Genomic DNA, 20,218 nt, shown 5'->3' with positions numbered 1-20,218 from the left:
ATATTGTACATCAACTATATTTCAGTAAAAAAAAAAATAAGAGAATCAGGAGGAGACACTGCTGGAATATTCAGGAGCAGATGAGATTTGTCAGAGGAGCTGAACAAACAGTTCTCCAAAGAAGAAATTCAGATGGCCAACAGGCACATGAAAAGATGGTCCACATCACTTGTCATCAGAGAAATGCAAATTAAAACCACAATGAGATATCACTGCACACCAGTAAGGATCACCACCATCCAAAAGACAAACAACAACAAATGTTGCTGAGGTTGTAGAGAAAGGGGAACCCTCCTACACTGCTGGTAGGAATGTAAATTAGTTCAACCATTGTGGAAAGCAGTATGGAGGTTCCTCAAAAAACTCAAAATAGAAATACCATTTGACCCAGGATTCCACTCCTAGGAATTTACCCTAAGAATGCAGCAGCCCAGTTTGAAAAAGACATATGCACCCCTATGTTTATCACAGCACTGTTTACAATAGCCAAGAAATGGAAGCAACCTAAGTGTCCATCAGTAGATGAATGGATAAAGTAGATGTGGTACATATACACAATGGATATTATTCAGCCATAAGAAGAAAACAAATCCTACCATTTGCAACAACATGGATGGAGCTAGAGGGTATTATGCTCAGTGAAATAAGCCAGGTGGAGAAAGACAAGTATCAAATGATCTCACTCATCTGTGTAGTATAAGAACAAAGAAAAAACTGAAGGAGCAAAACAGCAGCAGACTCACAGAACCCAAGAATGGACTAACAGTTACCAAAGGGAAAGGTACTGGGGGAGGGATAAGGGGGGCGGATAAAAGAAAGGGGGCATTATGATTAGCAGACATAATGGGGGGCACATGGGGAGGGTTGTACAACACAGAGAAGAGAAGTAGTGATTCTACAGCATCTTACTACGCTGATGGACAGTGACTGTAATGGGGTATGTGGGGGGAACTTGGTGATGTGAGGAGTCTAGTAAACATAATGTTCCTCATATAATTGTAGTTAAATGATATCAATAATAATAATAATAATGATGATGATGATAACAACAATAAAAACTTTAATTATGCCTGTAATAATCCTCATCACTTAACATTCATCACCTCATTTAGTTCTTGGAATACTCTGGTATTGTTATTACCATTTTATAAATGAGAGAACCAAGATTTGGGAAGAGAATAAATAATGTGCCTGAGTTTACAGGGTAGTAAGAAAGGTTGAAATTTGAATCAAATGTTGTCTGATGCTAAAGTCTGTATTCTGAACCATTAATTTATTATACTGCCTTCATCAGCATTTGAGTATGTATGTGTGCTTGGGGTCAGGGGAAGGAGCTGCAAATACACAGTTGATAAACAAGAAGGAACTTGGACTACAGTCTTCTAACACAGGGTGGTGTCAAAGTCCACCTGTCTCTCTCTTTCCCTTCTATATCCCCCAATTCCTTTTCATTTATAAAGTAGAGCTATTTATACTTTCTTCTTCCAAGTCACACTTTAACTTTAGTCAGTGTGTTGATGGGATCACAGTTTTGGCATAAAGATTATTTTGAGTGAAAATATTTGAAGTCTTATCTGAACTTCTCTTAATTCACTAAATCAGAGTCTCCTGAAAATACAGCTGCCATTAACCCACCCGTGAGAATGTTCCTTGCAAATTCCAGGAAGGAGACAGACTTATCATTCCATTAGCAGAAAAATAGACCTTTCCACACTTTGCTATCAAAGTCCTAAAATCCACTCCCCACAACCCCATTTTTACTGAGTTTATCTCTGCGTATTCAGCAAGTTACTCATTACTGAGTGATTTCTATGTGCACATGTAAATAAACCTTGACTTTTCTCCCATTTGTTGCCAGTTAATTTGCAGAACCCCAAACATATGAACCTAAGAGGGAAGGGTAGAAGTTTTTCTCCCAATAGTATCAAGCTTTTTTCCTGAAAGACAGTCACTTCCCTAAAAGGAGATCTGGACAGAACAAGGTATATGATAATTTCACTAAACCCATCTAAACCCTTTGTAGAAACTATATTCACTGTTTCTGCCACTGGTCTGCCTGATCTAAGATTTTTAAGAATAAGGTGACATGTTTTCTATTTCTAGTGAGCTGAATGCTTTCTAAAGGATGCACCTTTTTCTTTTGATTTTATTATGAAGCACAAAGGAAATGTATAAGAAGTGATTTCCTACATAGAAGGCAGACTCATAAGAGCAGAAAGCAAGCTGCTGATATTTAAAAGCAAGAAACAAATCTGTGGGAATTTATAAAATTTAGAGAAGTCTGAATTTAAAGCTACAAAGACAATGTTCTGTGTTTCACAAATTGGTAAGCACATAAAAATATTACTAGAAGTTTTATTAAAATTAATAATAAGGTGCATAAAACCTCTGTGCCAGCTCATATAAGGACTGTGATATGGACTACATTATTGAATTAATTATGGGGACACATTTTAAAGAATTAGAGGGAGGTTCCCGTGATTTGATGAAAAATGTAAAGATGTGTGAAACTTTTTTTCATGGCTATATTTTATCACATAATAAATCAGAATGCTTAGCCTAAAACCAGCTCTAACGCTTATCGAGTCTGTGAGATCCTTTATTGGATGGAGCAGTGGAGGAAAACTCACTTAGGAATGACAAAAAATTAGCAACTGGTTCTATTTATTTTTGCATTACTCAGCAGACAGCTTGAGAATGTTCCCAAATATAACATTAGTATATTGAAAAGTATCTTAGCTCTTGGGGCTGATGATGAAAGGCCATTGTTAAAATTTTGAGGGGATTCATAAAACCTAGGTATTTTTCACAGTCTTTGTTCTTGATGAGTGATCACTTTTTCATTCTCCTCAATTTTTAAAAAAGTAAAAGACCTTGCTTTCAAATGCTTTCAAATGTTAATCAGTTCCTTCTTTATTCCCCAGTTGACTTCAGACCATTCGGCCTCAATACTTCATTTTCTTGAGTGCTTTACTGACTATGGTCTTGAGATTACATGTGGCTCAGAACAACAAAGAAGCTTGTTATTTTTAATTGAACTGCAGAGTACATTGCATGAAACTCAATGGGAAAAAAAATTAGTCTAACATTTCATTTCCTCACTTTAAATATCATGCCACTAGCAATGGTTAAACATAAAAAAGAGAAAAGAAAAGAAAAAAAACCTTCAAACCTACCAAAGGAAAAAAAAAACCACCAAAATTCAGAAGTTCATTTCATTATGCTAACTTCCAACACCTACAGAACCTGAAATTCCTTGTTGAAAGATTTTAAACATGTGAGATTCACAAATTCAGTTTCCATCATGATGGCCTGTTTCCAGGTTAAAATAATTAGTACACAGAGTATATGGAGATGCTGTGCAATGACACTTTTAAACCCCAAACTCTTTGTATTTTGACTGATCTTTAAAACCTCAAGGGTGTATTCTGAAAGTGTGTGCTTTTACCTTCCTTTCCTTGACCAACTTTTCCATTTCTGGGACCTTCATGCAGTATGGCGCTTCTCTCCTTCATTGGCTCCTACCCCCTCTCCAGAGACAGCTGAATTTTAAAAGCTGTTAGTATTCTAGAAACTGAGTATTCCCAAGCTCCCAATAAGCTATTCCCAAGCTGGGTGCTGTTTGGAGGTTATCTCTATTCATTTCAGAGCACCCTACAGTGCCAATTAGTGCAAGGATAGTGACTTGATAAATGGTCCCTTGTTGATCAAAACCTGTGACTGTGCCTTTGAAAGAACCCAAATCCCACTTGAAACCTAGCTTACTATTGGTAAAACTACCATCTGACACCATGGCTTTTTGAGAGGGACTGGGAAAGCTTTCAAGGTTTTCTCAAAACTTATTTCCTTGTAAACTGAAGTCTAATAATTATTGCATTTTAATTCAAAATACTGTTTTTCTCTACCTTTTTTAGAAGACAGTTCTAAGATGTAAGCAAGGACGACTTTCTGTGACTTTTTTTTTGCATCTGTTTACCCAACACTACTTTATAATAGCTGTAAAATAGCAACATCACCATCATGATATTGTTCAGAAGTGGCAGATGAAAATGCATGGTCCTAAATGAAAAGCTGGACCTTTTGAGAGGTCTGGGCAACATTTAAAACACTGAAATAGCAAGATGTATGGGAATATCCTACTTTATGTAAGTTTGCTCACTGAAATTACTAATTACTACATAATACAAAGATAAATACTTGTTTTTTGTATATCCTTTAAACGTCTTGGTACAATAAGGTCCCCCCTAGAATAAAACCATTCTCAAAAGTATACAAACTCTGAGTATTGGTCAGCTTTCTGGCACCTTTGTTCAGCTTTAGTATGCATACATGTAGCCTAGTATTCAGCCAAGACTCAAACAGATCCTATGCAAATTTCTGTAGGTATTATCTAGACAGATCCTCTTTTCCAGAACATGTCCCCAAAATACCAACTACCTCAATCTTCTCAAACTTTAGTCTCTAACTTCTCAACCGTAAGGCTGACAGTATGTTTGGGATCTTTATCTCTGTGCCTCCAGGATGGAAATTGTTACCTGCTAAGATATGGGGTGATTGCTGGGATCATTTGTTTCCAACCTCTTAGGAATCAAAATCCTTTTTTACCAATTAATCAATGTCTAAAAGTGTTTCCATACTTTGCTCAATTTTCTGGTTGTTTATAGCAGGAATTTAGTGCAGTCCTTGTTACTACCACATGGCTGGGAGGGAGTCAGACAAGCAAGGATTCAATGCTTATTTTTGCCACAAACGTAACTTGAAGAAGTTATTTAATTAGCTCTATGTCTCAGTCATATAAACAAAATACAAATAATAATCTTGAGGGACCCATGAAGATTGGAGATACTAAAATACCTAGAATAAGATCTATTAGTTAAGGGTGCCCTAAATGTTCGCTGGTAACATTAAGCTTTAATGGTCATTAATTCATTAATATATACCTTTGTAACTAATGTGTAAAATCTACATAGAAGAATCTGCATCAGAAGAATCTCTCTAGTTTTTACACTTATATTCATGTTCACTTCTGAAAAATTGCATATAGAATTGGTTTTTTTTTTTTTTGTAACTATGCTAAAACTACTTCCTTGGCAAAAAATAACTTAAAACTTCAAGGTCACTTTAACATTTGGGTTCCTGTCAGATACAGTGAAATAATGCAACTCTAAAAAAGAAGTATATAATATAGTTCATTTAACTTTGGTTAGATTATTGCAGAAGTTATGAAAGTCAATACAGATCTCCTGTGTCTACATCTTTGAATTCACCAATAACTCTTGTCAGTATTTTCCTAAACTCTGAGAGACAAGTAGTAAATCTATTTTTTAGAAGTAAATTATATAACACATCCAAAAAATATTTATTCACAATTTAGCTGAAGAATTCAGGTTTTAACTTCCAAAAGGAAAGAAGTTGGTTCATGCACGGTTAACTTGGTGCGGTAGTGACACTCACACATGTCTGCATGACAGGTATCATCTTAAGAATTGGTGTGATGAGAAAGAATGAGAAATTGTCAAGCAATTGTCATGCACCAATTTTCATGATGATTTTACTCAGTTCTCTTTGAAGTGAACACATATTCCAATGTTGCTATGAATTATATTGTTTGCATACGCCAGTTTTCTTCATCTGTCTATAAACATCACATTTTCCCCTCTTCTCTCACATAAGATAGGTACAATCAGCAGAAGAGACAACAAAATATGTATACAATACAGAGCTATGTCTACTGATTACACTGTTTCAATAATAAAAATGAAAACCATTTTATCTAAATTTTAGCCTGGATTTGGGTTTTAACAATGGTATTTTTTACTTGTTGATGCATATTGTCTAAATTATGTAATGCTAACCTCATTTTCACAAACAAATTTTCTAATTGAATTGTATCTAAAGGACCTTTTAAAACAGAATTATCTTACACACAGGCTGCTGGGATTTCCTGCATTTCAATTTCATTTACTTCAGGTGATATTCCAATTTACTTTTAGGATACCTTAAATTCTTGATATCTGCATACTTTTGCATATACTATGTACATTGCTGGATAGCCCTGTCCTGTTATTTATGCCTTGATAGTCCCTTGTTATCTTTCAAAACGAATTTGTGTCATCCTTTAATCCTTTCCCACTGCCCTAACCATGAGTTAGGTGCTTCTTTTATGTTTGCTTTTAACACCGTGCACATGAGAATACACATATACATAGCACTTTCTATGTGCTAGGCTGTTAGAAGTCTTTTGTTCTTTGCATGTATTGGTTCCTTTAATTTTCATAACAGCTCTATTAGGTAGATTATATTATTATCTCAATTCTACAGATGAAGAAATGGAATCATACAGAGTTTAAATATTTGGTCTAAATTCACAAGTAGGAGAACTGGGAATCTAAATGTAATCTGTTTCCAGACTCTCTTCTTTTTCCTTTTTGAATAATTTCATTGAGATATTATTCACATACTATATAATGCACCCATCCAAAGTGTACAATTCAATGGCTTTAGTATATTCACAGACATGCCCCCATCCCTGCAACCAGTTTTCAGAACACTATTACTCCCAAAGTCAATTCCCATTAGCTATAATCTCCTCCAACCTTAGGTAACCACTAATCTTCTTTCTGTCCCTATACTTTGCCTATTCCTAACTTTTCATATCAATGAAATCATATAATATGTGGTCTATTGTGACCAGTTTCTTTCATTTAGCATAATGTGTTCAAAGTTGATCCATGTACCATGTTATCAATGCTTCACTTTGTGTTTTGCCAAATAATATTCCACTTTATGAGCAGACTGCTTTTATTTATCCACTCATCAGTTGATCTTTTATTTATCCACTCATCAGTTGATACACACTTGAGTTGTTTACATCTTTTGTTATTATCAATAGAGGTGCTATGAACATTTGCATACAAGATATTTTGTAGACATATATTTTCATTTCTCTTGGGAACAGATCAGAGTGGAGTTTCTAAGTCATATGGTAACTCTGTGTTTAAACATTTGAGGAACTGTCAGACTTTTTCTGCAACACCTGCATTATATTACATTCCCACCAGCAATGTATGAGGGTTCTAATTTCTCCAAAACCTGGCCAACACTTGTTATTGCCTGTCCTTTTGATTTATAGCCATCCTATTGGGTGTGAAATAGAAGCTCATTCCAGTTTTGATTTGCATTTCTATGACGGCAAGTGATGTTGAGAATTTCTCATGTGCTTGTTGATCATTTTTCATGATCTTGTTTCAAAGATTTATATATCTTTGAAAACTGTTCAAATCCTTTTCCTATTTAAAAAATTTTCTTCTTCATATTGAGTTGTCATTATAGCTTTATTCTTTATATATATTTAAGATAAGTCTCTCTATTGGATATACTATTTGCAAATATCTTCTGTCATGATGTGGGGTGTCTCCTCAGTATTTTTGGATTCTTGCCTTGAGGTATATATTTTTAAAACATTGATGACATTCAATGCAGGTGTGTGTGATCTATAAGTTTGCATGTGTATATATATATATATATATATAGATTATCATATCTAAGAATTGATTGCCAAAATAAGGTCACAAAGATTTATACCTATGTTTTCTTCTAAGAGTTTCATCATTTAAGCTCTCACATTTAAGTGTATGATCCATTTTAAATTAATTTTTGTATGTGGTTTGAGGTCTAAATTCATTCTTTTGCATGTAGGTATCCAGCTGTTGGTGTGATTTTTTTTTAAAAACTATTCTTTCTTTATTGCATGATCTTGACACTCTTGTTGAAAATCAATTAACCATAGATATATGGACTAATTCTGGACTCTCATTTCTATTTCACTGATCTAAATGTCTATCCCTAAACCAGTATTATGCTCTCTTTATTACTGTAGCTTTTAAGTTAGTTCTGAAATTGAGAAGTATGAATCTTTCAACTCCATTCTTTACTTTCAAGATTTTTTGCTGTTGCCCTTTAAAATTTTTTTCCTATTATAGTGAATTTTAGAATCATGTGGTCAAATATAAGGAAAAAGAGAAGGAATTTTGAAAAGGATTTCATTGAATTCTGCTGATCTATTTGGAGAATATTTCCATCTTAACAATATTGAATCTTCTAGTCCATTACTACAGGACATCTCTCCATTTGTTCAGCAATTTTTAATTTCTTTCAGCTATGTTTTATAGCATTCAGTGTACAAATGTTGCAGTTCTTTCATGAAGTTTATTCTTAATTGCTTTTTTCTGATATTTTAAAATATAAATGCTTTATTTTCTCTTTGAATTTTTTTATTGTTAGTGTAGATATACAGTTGATTTTTGTATATGGATCTTGCTGAACTCATTTACTAACTCTACTAGTGTATGTGTGCACTGTGTGTCTACTCTTGAGGATTTTCTATAAGTAAGATTATTTCATCTGCAAATAGAGATAGTTTTACTTCTTCTTTTCTAATCTCATCCTTTTTATTTAGTTGCCTTGCCTAATTGTGCTGGCTAAAAGTTCCAGAACAATGTTGAACACAAATCAAGAGAAAACTGACATCCTTGTCTTGCTACTGACCTTAGGGGATTTCAGTCTTTCACCATTAATATGATGATAATGTTAGCTGTGAATTATTTATAGATGCTTTTTATCAAGATGAGGAAATTCCCCTCTATTACTAGATTGTTGAGTGTTTTTTATCATGAAAGGGCATTGGATTTTATTACATGCCTTTTCTATATCTATTGAGATGATCATGTGGGTATATTTCTTCTTTTATTAATATGTATATGACATTGATTTTCATAAGGTGAACCAGCCTTGTATTCCTAGGATAAATTCTACTTGGTTGTGGTGAATAATGCTTTTTATATGCTGCTGGATTCGGGTCACTAGCATTTTGTTGAGTATATTTGTGTTATTGTGTTGAGGATATATGAGTATATGTGTTGAGTATATATGAGTATAAACTAGCTGATTGCTTTATTGTTTTCAATAATGCCCTGGGGCAAAAATTGCTCTGTAGTTTGAACTAAATAAATTTTGGTAGAGGCCATATATAAAGTCAGCCTTTAAAATTTATTCTGACCCCAGAAGGGATAGTCTTAGCTATTTGTTTCCCTGGCTCTTTCTGGTGAACAAGATGGCTTATGATTTAGCTTGTTGTTCCTAACTAAGAGGAATCCATGTCTTGAACTTACTATAACTGGAAAATGCTTGAATGCTCTCTTTTCTTAGGGGCTGCCTCTCCCCTACACAAAGTCTCTGTGCCACTACTCTGGGTACTAAGTTGAGTGGCAGCCTCTGGTCTTCCTCACTTACCTCTGTTGACTTGGAACTTCTGCCCTTAGACAAGCTGGAGAGATGGCAGTCAAGGCCCCGGTATTCCAGGCCTGCTACACCTGAGGTTGAGGCTGCTGCATCCTTTTGGTGGAAGCTGAGTAGAGGTAAGGAGCCTCCAAATTCTTGGCCACACTCACCATGAACTCACCTTCTTCAGATCGGAGTTGGAGGCTATGAAATGCTAGCACCCTGTTCCTCCAGTTGCGATAAGCCCTCATTGGGAACCTGGGGGAGGAGGAGCCCTGTCTTCTTGGCCAAACCTGCTTGGAACAGAGCTTCCATCAGGCTGAGGGTAGGGAGCGGGAGAGGGAGCCGATGAGGCTCAGATGCTACAGATTTTTGTTCTTACTGAGTTTCGGATTTTCTTGAATAAGTGTTACCTCATTTTCAGTGTGCCCTTAGGAAAATTTCCAGACTATAAATGGCTTTGTTTGACTTATTTGTTTGTTTTATTACTTATTCAGCTTTGCTTGACTTTTAGGGAAGTAGGTCCATGGAACTCCCTACCCTGCCACCTCCTCCAGGGGCTGTATTTTTAACCACAGTGTTATACTGTGTACTTCCAATGTGGTATGTAATACATGTCACTTACCATATTTTATTGTGACTTTCAGTTTATTTTACGTAGCATCCCTAGAAATTTCCTCAGCTGGAGTTGTCATTTTTGACTGAAGCCCTGAACCAAACTGTATTATTTATTAGCTCTTCCAAAGGAGTCCTCCTCAGACACCGTTGTGGGAGCTGCCAGAGTTTGCCATCCACTCCCTTTCCGACTCCGGCTGCGCTTGCCCCAGGGAGCCTCTTGTCAAGCTTCCTCTCGCAGGCACTCACTTTGCCTCTAGGTTCAGGGGGCTTATAGGCTGAGACCTCAGGAAAGCATAAATCTCTGTGGGGGTTCAAAATGCTGAAGGTCTCCAAGTAGCAAAAACTTGGACCAGGTCCATAGCAAAAAACTGAGGACAATAACATTTCAGGGCTATTGCTAAATTATTCTCATAGTTATATATTAACATATAGCCTACTTAAAGCTAGCCTGCAACTAACACAATTCCTAGGAGACAATATAATTGATATTGTCAATTACCAATTACAATAAAATATGGTAAGTGCCATAATACAATTAAGAAATTAATTGTATATTATTTAGTCTTCTGCTAGACATTAGACATGTTTACAGCTTATAATGTGGGGCTTTTTTTGGGTACCAGGTATTTTTTGTTCATTTTTCCTTTGCAAAGTACCAGCTTGACTAGCAGGAGAATTGATCTAGTTCTCATTAGCATTTTTTCAAATTAAGATAATAGTGACTGGACCTAAAAGTCATGCTTCTGGAGTTTGTTTGTTTGTATGCCTTAGGATCTTTAAATAGTTACCTGCAAAAATCTAAAGATTGATAATGATTAATTACGCTTCTGTGATCACTCATGCTCACTTTTTTCTTCAGTTAATTAAACATCCTTGTTCTACTACAGCAACAGTAACATCTTATATTTAGAAACACTGTGCACTTTGCTAACTGCTTCACATAGTTTTAATCTCATAATAATCCTGTGTGGCTAGTTTTATTATTCCTTTTTTACCGACAGAAAAGTTGAGGTTCAGAGTAGCTCCTTGGCTTCCATTAATTCAGTGATCTATTAATAAGACAGCTGCAACTTGAACTGATATCTTTTGACTATAAGTCAAATACTCTTTTCAGTATACGATAAATGCTTTTTCTATGAGTGTGTTGAAGAGATGAGACTGTGTGAAGAAAAGGCCATGAAATAAGTTGAAGTACTCTGGTAAGAAAATTAATTGTATATTATTTAGTCTTCTGCTAAAAAGTATATCCAGAAGAAACTAAGTGCATTGATTAATCTTACAGTGACATATAAATTGCTATTTCTAACCTTCTTGCTTTCTGTACACTGTACAAATTGAGAATCTCTTGCCTACATATCAATCATAATATCCCTTAACACAGAAAGAAAAAGATTTACTTTTCATATGTATTTAATATAAGCAGGTTAAAATTTCTGAGAGGCATAGTCTAAGGGAAGAAAAGAGGTAGGTTCTTTCCTTTTATTTGGATTATTGTTGTTTCCTTAGAAGATCATCAGCTATACAACTGTACCTTATTTTACTCTTTTTACCCTTTATCCATTATCCAGTTTTATCTAATTCTATCCTCATTTTATAAGAAAAAGAGTTATGAAATATCAGTTCACATGGAAACAAAAATATTGTGGAACAAAGGGCAAACAACTGACTAAAAATGAGATAATATTAAATGATTCTATATTATTTGTAAATTGTCATCAAATATGATCTTGCTATTTCGATATAAACAGTCCTTGATGAGCGAATTAAAGCTTTCTACTTTGTTACCTTAAAAACATGTAAAATCATTTTCTAGTATCAACAAACTCAAAAGATTTAACAACCTTGATTCTTTTGATTTCTGAAAAGAATTATCTATATTTTTTATAATTAATACTGAGTCTAAATATAAAATTTTAAGTGAAAGATCAAATTAGAGTTTATAGGCCAATAGTTGCTTATAAAGCAGATAGATTTTGTGATTATCCTATTGATTTTGGACATCAGTGTTATAATATAGGTTTTATTTATGTGTGGACCATCCTGTTCCTCATGTCCTCTCTCCATCTTCCACCCTCCATGTTTTTTCTGTGAGACATCTAGGATATACATAAAGATCCTTTACATTTTGAGAGCTACAGCACAGGCATCTCTCTGTCAGGGAACTTTCTTAATATCTACAGTCTAGCTATTCATTGGTGCCTTTATTTAAATGTCAATATTCCATAATAGCTGTCATGTTCTATGGCAGCAATGACTGTCGATTTTGTTTACCTCTGCATCCCTAGCACCAAGCACAATGCCTAGCGTAGAGAGGGTGTTGAATCAATAATGTGTGATTGATGTATTAATAAATGGATGGGAAGGATAAGGAGCCTCCATGGTAACACTAATGAAGAGGGCAGTAGGACATGCAGATCTGAGGAGGCAGTGGAGTGGCAAATATCCACTCCTACTTCATGGAGGTGAGTGAAGAGAAGAATTCTGGGAGAAGGAATAAATAGCTAAGAAAACTGCAAAAACTGGAAAAGGCTGGGCTTTTTCAGCCATTTAGGCTTTGACCCGTGAGGAGTGATGGACCTCACTAATTTTTCTGTTTTTTTAAGCTTTGGGAAATCTGAGAAACCAGGTGTTCTCCAGGAGGGAAAGTGAGAGGAATAAACCTTAGTGATTTGCTTAGGATGTAAACAAAACAGATTAAAGGAGACCCCAGCATTCCATCTAAATTGTCGGATCAGTTCACCAAGATGTATTAAAGGAAAAAGGATTCAGGGATATAATGCCATAGCAAAAATGGAATAACTATCAGTCTAGGGTACCTTTGTCATCTCTCTGGAATTTTGGATTTAGTGAATAGAAATAAAGTGTGAGGAATCCTGACACCACCATTTTAGGCATATTCTTGTGTCCATCCCTGTTCTTATTTTCATAATCACATATAGAGTTCTTTTTCCTATTCTTTCTTTCTTGTTTTTCTCCCCACCTCCCTACACATACATACATATACCCCTTCAGGCTATTAGAGTATTCTAATTTGTTCCTTCAACATATATTTATTGATCTACTTCCATATATCAGGCATTGTAAATGAAAATCAACTTCATATGTTACTGTTGTTTACAATCTAGAGGTGGGGATCCGACACTAATGAAATCACTACCAAAAAAATAACACAGTGTTGTTAAAAAGCGTTCCGAATGAAAGAACACAGTGAAATGAGGAGTTAAATTGTCCTGTAAAGCCATGAAACTAGTCCTGGATGTCATTGCCAAGATTATATCATAAAAAGACTGAGACAACTATCTTCTTTCTGTTTTTTTTTCTCTCTCTCAACTTTATCATTCTTTCCCAGCCTCTACAAAATGTATTTAATTCTGAGTCCTTTACCACAGATTCTATTTTCTGATAGAAAACTTAATAATTTTGATAAAATGCTTTATGTGGAGCTCCTTGAAAGCAGGGACTGTATCTTATTTATCTTTGCCTTTCTGGGATTTAGCACAATGTTTAGCTTACAATATATGCTCAATAAATAGTTGCTGAGTCAAGGCTAATGGTTTAGGGTGTACTGTTTAATAACATTTTATCTTTCTGTGGTCACAGATAACATGTAAATTTTCACAGGGAAACAGGTACTGCTGAAAAAAATTCCAAGAAGTGAGACTAATAATATGGAAATATTTTAGGAAAAGTAAATCACTCTTAAAAAGAACACCCAGTAGGCAGCTGCCTGACAATACCCTTCCTATGGGGGTGTTGCTTGGGGAAACTTAACCTTTCTCTCAACACATTGTTTGGACTTTGTTTTATGTGGTATTGGTTTAAGATAAATTGTCTTTGTGTATTTCTATCTTTATCTTCCTGTGACTTCTGTGACAGTTTTAGTTTAGATAGTAATTTTTTTCATTGTTATTACTATCCTATTTTTTTCAATTGGTTTCATTTCCTAGCATATTTTTTCTTTTGAGATATTCTTTAAAATAGTCTCTCTCTTTATAATGGCTTCTTGCCCAGTTTTGTTGTATTTAACTTTCCAGGAATATCCATTAGCTTAATTTTGTAAAAATACCATCCATATATTATTTAACCTAAAATGCTTCCAATTGTAAAGTACACAATTACTTTTGTTTTGCTTTCCACTAATGAAGACAAAAAATGATGCCAAATATAATCGCAAGGAGCCATCAGTTGAAAGATGCACTTGATTTCTGAGATATTAGATTGTCAAAAACTGTATGTTTGTGAATTTATAAAATACAGAAAAAACCCACTCAGCTTTATGATACACTTCCAACCATACATCTATACAAAGTCAATTATTTCTATGGTGACTTCAGGTAAAGAAATACTGTGTTGTATTTAATATAGGATCATGGTATTACATTTTTTTCAAAAATATTCTGAGAGCATTAGAAGATGTCCTGCTGGAATGAAACTCCAAAAAGTCAGTATCATTGTCTGGTTTGTATGTATCCCAAACACCTAGAAGGCACTCAATAAATATTTCTCAAATGAATTTACGAGTGAATTCACATTTCATTAGAGATGCCATGTGTCTGTTTTAAGCAAAACCAAATCAAGTTATTAATCAGTGAGCTCCTTCTAAATGCCAGTTTATGCTGTTTAGATACCTTGTGCCTTCTTACAGCATAGCTTTTCAAGCCTTTTCACTTGTTGCCAACTTCTATTTTATTTCCATACGTATTGTGATGATATTAATAACTCAGAGGTGTTTCCAATAATCTTTTGCGAATTACCATGAAAAAACCTGAATGACATAATTGGCCATTTATGCCTATCCATACTCATATAACTTAGGAAGTTAAAAAGAAAAAAAAATTAATGAGTGCCTCATAGTAATACATTTGGTCTGCTTTGTAAAAAGCAGGCCAAATATGACATGTAAAAAGTAGGCTGTATCAGCAGGCCAAATATGAAAACAAAGACTTTGGAAGAGAGACCAAGCTTGTCAAGTCTGAATTTTATTCTCGTTCTTTCTTTTCCTCCATTTTTATTGGTGGCATATCCATTGTATGTGACCTTGGTGACAGTTGAACACAAAGTGTATGGGATACTGTTGAGAAAAAAGCTCCTAACTTATCAAAAGTCCAATAACATTTGAACCCCTCACTTCTCACTAAGGTATATGTCACAAGTCTATCACTTTTAATTTAAGCCTAATATGAGTTCTTTCTATTCTAAAGGCAGAATATCAGAATGGCTAAGAACATGGCCTTTGGAACCAGAATCTCTGGGCTTGAAACTTATCTCTGGCTCTTGTTAGCTATATGGACATGGAAATTTAGTGAATTCTTTTATGCCCTATTTTCCTTCTGCTAATAAAACTAGTACATCTTTGCAGGGTTTTTATAAAAATTAAGTAACACATGTAAAGTTCTTAACAGGTCCCACAAATCAGAGATGCCAATGTTGGTTTTCTCCCTATTTGCCCTCTAGGTGGGCAATTTCACCTAAAAGATGCTCTTCCAACCATACATCTATACAAATATCACATGCTCTTCACTGCCCTTCTCTGTGCCCTGAAGGCTGAACTTCACGGTCTTCCTTACTTGGGCTTCCTTGCCCTCTGACTTCTGGTTAGTTTTGTAATTGGGGGCAATGAAAGGAGATGGAAAGACGGGAGGAGTGACACTGAGGTAATCCCTCTCCCTGTTTCCTCACAGCCTGACTGTGGCTTTGGCAGTGACTCTTTCTCTCTCCTCTTCCTTCACTGCTACTGCTGTGTGGTCTCTCTCCCATGGCGCTAGCTACCGCCAAGGCTGTTAGCACTACTCCCGACTTGCTCCATCAGTCCTCAGTGTAAGCAAGGCTTGCCGTGCGTGTAGATCCTGGAGCTTTAGTACCTCTTAATGATTCCTTTAACCCTACTTACATCTTTGTTAATAATCCCTTTATTCAACTCTCTCCAATTAACCATTTGAGTGTACCATTTGTTTGCCCATGGGATCATAAACAATATAGTGCTGAATTATTTAGTTTAAGAGAATGTCAGATTCTCTTTCAAGTCAATGAAGTATCATCAATAGTGATAGGAATGGGGGTTGCAAAACTTAGTAAAGAAAATCATTTTTATCAACCTGGTGTCATTGATAGTATACATTTCCTAAGAACTAAAGGAGGGATAGCGTAGAGCTGGAATGGAGGAGACTTTCTCTCAGGGTCTTTACATGTGTGTTCAGCTTCCTCTTCGACCTTTCTTAAAAGTTTGAGGCAAGTATGTGGAATACAGGGAGGTGGTATTTATTGGCAAAAATCAAGCACAATATAACCCAAATCCAAGTTTCAGGGTTTAGTGGGCCTTGAGATTTTGGAGTTGCTGGGTGAGTTATGGGAGAGTGATTCTCAGTGTTAGATGTAAGAAGCTGGCAAATCCAGCTTAGTTAGAACTAAGAGCTAGACCTGGAAAGGTGCTTGTAGGAAATAAATAAGAAAGTCATGACTGGTTTCCAGTCAAACAGAAATTACAGGAAGAACCAGGAAGCCTGCAAATTACTGACTACATTGGCTATGTATTGGAATGTAATAACCTTCTATGGAACTGGGCATCCAACCGATAAATCTACATTACATCATGGAAGACTTGGGGAGCTGCCTGTTTGCATATCTCCACTCACTAACCATATTTGAGATCTGCACAGGACTGAGCTCACAGGAAACTGAGACCATTATGAGTCACAAAGTGGGGCTGGGGCATGCACACATTACCACTTGTGAAGTAGTACAAATTTACACACAAAATAGCAGTCATTTTGTTCAGCCTGGAAATGAGTTAAAAATAACTGGCTCTATGAAGCTTTCCCAATAAAACTCAATTTTATCTTATTGAGAGTTAAGCATTTCTAACTCTCAAGTCAAATAAAATCCTGTAGATACCTCAATTCTCAAACTAATCACAGTGGGAGTAAAGAGTATAATATAATGTTAAGAGGGAAGAGGTGAGGAGGTCTGCAGTTACACTTCCTGCATTTGAATCCTCTCTCTCTATTTCTCTCTGTACAGTCATCCACATTTTCTCTTCCAACCTTTAGATGTCTGTTTCTTCTCCCACATTCGTAGGATCAGAACAGTGTCTGTATCTTGGAAATACTGCGAGCACTAAATAAGACAATACATGTAAAACTTAGTAGAGTACCTGGCATATAGTAAGTACTTCACAAATCATGGCTCTTTTGTTGTAAATGTATCTTCCCAAAAAGATTCTATGTATACCTAGAGGTACGAATAGACTAAAAAGGTGAATAATACACAGATCTATGTAGTATTCATCTTATATCCATTACCAAGTCTAGCATATATCCATTACCAAGTCTAGCATAGTGTAAGCATTAAATAAATATTTGCTTAATGACTAAACATGGTTAGTTTGCTTTAGACATATGAATCTCAAAGACAAAAACAAAGCATATATATTGTCTTTTAATTGAAGTTGTCTCCTGAGTCTCCATGTTTTTCACTAGAGAGGAGACTACTAATTGTTCACTTACTTTAAATGCTTGTCTTTTAATGTTAGCACATCAATACAAATGCATATCCACACATTTGGGTACTTATAGAAGAACTGCCACATTTAAGCTGTGAAGTATTCATAATATAATTATTTGCCACAAAGTGAAAATCTTATTAAAACAAAAAGTAGGAATAAATTACAGGCACCAAAAAGGGGTATAGACTACTCATTTGAATTTCTTTTTATAGAGAATATTACAGATCCTTTTTTTAGATAGTGAAATTATGTTAAGTCTACTTAATTTGTATTAAAGAATGTACAAAGGGCAGACATTGCTGTTATAAATTTTGATAAACATTTCTCCTTGTATTTCTTTAAAACAACGCAGCCAGTTTTTTTACCCCCTCCCTACTCCTGTTAAAAATAATGTGTATTCATTGTTGAACAATTAAAAATAACAAGAATAAAGAAAAACGAAAAATAGCCCAGAATCCCACCTTCCAATGACTTTCAATCATAAACATTTTCTTCCTTAACTGTTACATGATCACACCTTATACAGTTATGTATGCTATGTCAGGACCACCTTTCCATGTTGTAGTCTTCAAAAACATGATAGTTAAGTGTGTAATATTCTACTGGAAAATAGATTTTGATTTATAAGCTTTAAAATATATCATTTATGGAGCAATGTAAATCCTTGAATCTTTGTCCACATCTGATTTTTAGGCAAAGTTGCTAAAAATGAATTCATTAGATCTAATGCAGTGGGTTTCAAGGGTGGCTGCATATTCCATTGCTCTGAGTTTTTTTTTATTAAGGTATCATTGTTATACACTCTTATGAAGGTTTCATATGAAAAACAATGTGGTTGCTACATTCACCCATATTATCGAGTCCCCCCCATACCCCATTACAGTCACTGCCTATCAGTGTAGTAAGATGCCACAGAGTCACTACTAGTCTTCTCTGTGCTACACTGTCCTCCCCTTGACCCGCCACGCACCATGTGTACCAATCATAATACCCCTCAATCCCCTTCTCCCTCCCTTCCTGCCACCCTCCCCCACCCCTCCCCTTTGGTAACCACTAGTCCCTTCTTGGAGTCTGTGAGTCTGCTGCTATTTTGTTCCTTTTCCCCTCCAATAAGAGGGGCCCTAAATTATTCTGCCTTCAGACTTCCTTTCTTCTGAGCCTCTTGTCTTCACCCCTTGCTGCCCTTCAGGCCCATGCTTTCTCTTTTCCATTCTCCCTCAAATACTCTTTTTTTTCTTTTTAATTTAAAAATCCTTATTTATTTATTTAAAAATAACAATGTAAAACTATTATGTGTAACATAAATGACATATTTTTAATAAAAGATAATTTCCAAACCAAATTTAGTTAGAAGAATGGCATTGGTTTATATTTTTTACAAATCTCTGGTTAATAAGAAGCAGATGGACTCTCAAAAAAATATTTCTTTTGATAAACATCAAATTAGCATCAACATATCAAAAAAGACTGCTTCTCCCCTTTACTACTTCTGCAATTTTATCTTTCAAATTAATAAAAACAAGTAGGCTTTTCTAAAGAAAAAAAGTTAATAACTGTGGACTATTAGGTTTCAAAACATATCAAAAAGTAGCACAAGGCTAAACACATTGAAATAGTAAAGGAGAGTACATGTCTTTATGCTGCATGGATATTTAGATAGTACACATCTGAGTATTTTACTGTTTAAAAATATTTGTATTAACATCTAATTTTATCTGTTCATAAGAAGAAAAAATGGTAATATATAGAATGCTAATAGTGACCACTTACTGATTACTTTAAATAAGTAAATGGAATTGTAATAAATGTCTCACATGTATGATTCCATTTAATATTCACAGAATCTCTGGATGGTAAGCTCCATAAAGACAGAATTATAACTGTTTTTTTAATTCATCAGTATCCCCAGATAATCAGCACTGAGCTTGAATACAGTTAATATTCAATAAGTACTTATTTAACAATTGTATGATCTTTCTTTTGAAGTAGTCTCTTGCTAGAAATGTATTATCTTAGTCTGCTAATGTTTTAGTATTACTGAGTGCACTACATTTGACAATTCTACCTGTGTTTGGTCTGATTACCTTCATTTATGCATACTGTAGGACTTCAGTGAAAGAATGTCTAAGGAATACTTTTACTTTACCATGTGTAGGAAAAACTGTAGAAGGGTAGAAACTGTGCCAAAACATCTAAGAAAGTTATTGACAAAAGCACTGTAACTAAAGAAAAGCCTGTAAAAATCTGATTCTCATCCACATAATTTGAAATTTGGAAAATATGACCATTAAAAAATATCACAGAAAGCATAGTCAGGATTTGTCAAAAGCTCTTTTAAGATTATGACATCAATTAATAAAATATAAAGAAATGAAGGATAAAGTAACCTCTGGAAGCCAAAGCCACAGGCTCAGATCGGACTTACCAGAACAGTCACCACACGTAGAACTACTCCACGCATGTTATTCTCCAGCTTCTTGTCGGTCAGTGACCCGTTCAGCCCTGTGACAGGATTCCAGCACCCAAGCTGGAAGATAAAATAGCTTGGTTAGTTTTCTGCCCGAAAAATAATCCAATAATCCATGTCTTTATCTCTTGGAGAACTGTGTGGTATCTCTTGGTACAGGAAGGGTCCCCGACACAGGATTTCTTTTTTAATAGCAAATGAAGCAATCAGAAATTCCATTTCCTGTTCTTAAATATCATTATGGCATATGACAGTACCCAACATGCTTTAGGGAACTCACTGAGGACATTTGACTTAATGAGGAGTTATACATACACCAATAATTCAGTCCCAGCAATACACTAATTGGAAAA

At 35.1% G+C, this 20,218-nt stretch overlaps 1 protein-coding gene across 1 annotated transcript in view; it reads right to left on the bottom strand.

The window, feature by feature from the left end:
- Positions 1-20,218, bottom strand: part of GRID2 (glutamate ionotropic receptor delta type subunit 2) — a 1,430,685-nt gene that overhangs the window by 321,749 nt on the left and 1,088,718 nt on the right. Inside the window, exon 9 of the mRNA XM_057502448.1 lies at positions 19,824-19,925. Within this exon, the coding sequence (XP_057358431.1) occupies positions 19,824-19,925 (102 nt within the window). The remainder of the gene's footprint in view (positions 1-19,823; positions 19,926-20,218) is intronic.

This window comes from Manis pentadactyla, chromosome 5 (genome assembly GCF_030020395.1).
Source record: "Manis pentadactyla isolate mManPen7 chromosome 5, mManPen7.hap1, whole genome shotgun sequence".
NCBI lineage: Eukaryota > Metazoa > Chordata > Mammalia > Pholidota > Manidae > Manis > Manis pentadactyla.
The sequence above is the reverse complement of the archived record's forward strand: the minus strand, read 5'-3'. Positions and strand labels throughout refer to the sequence as shown.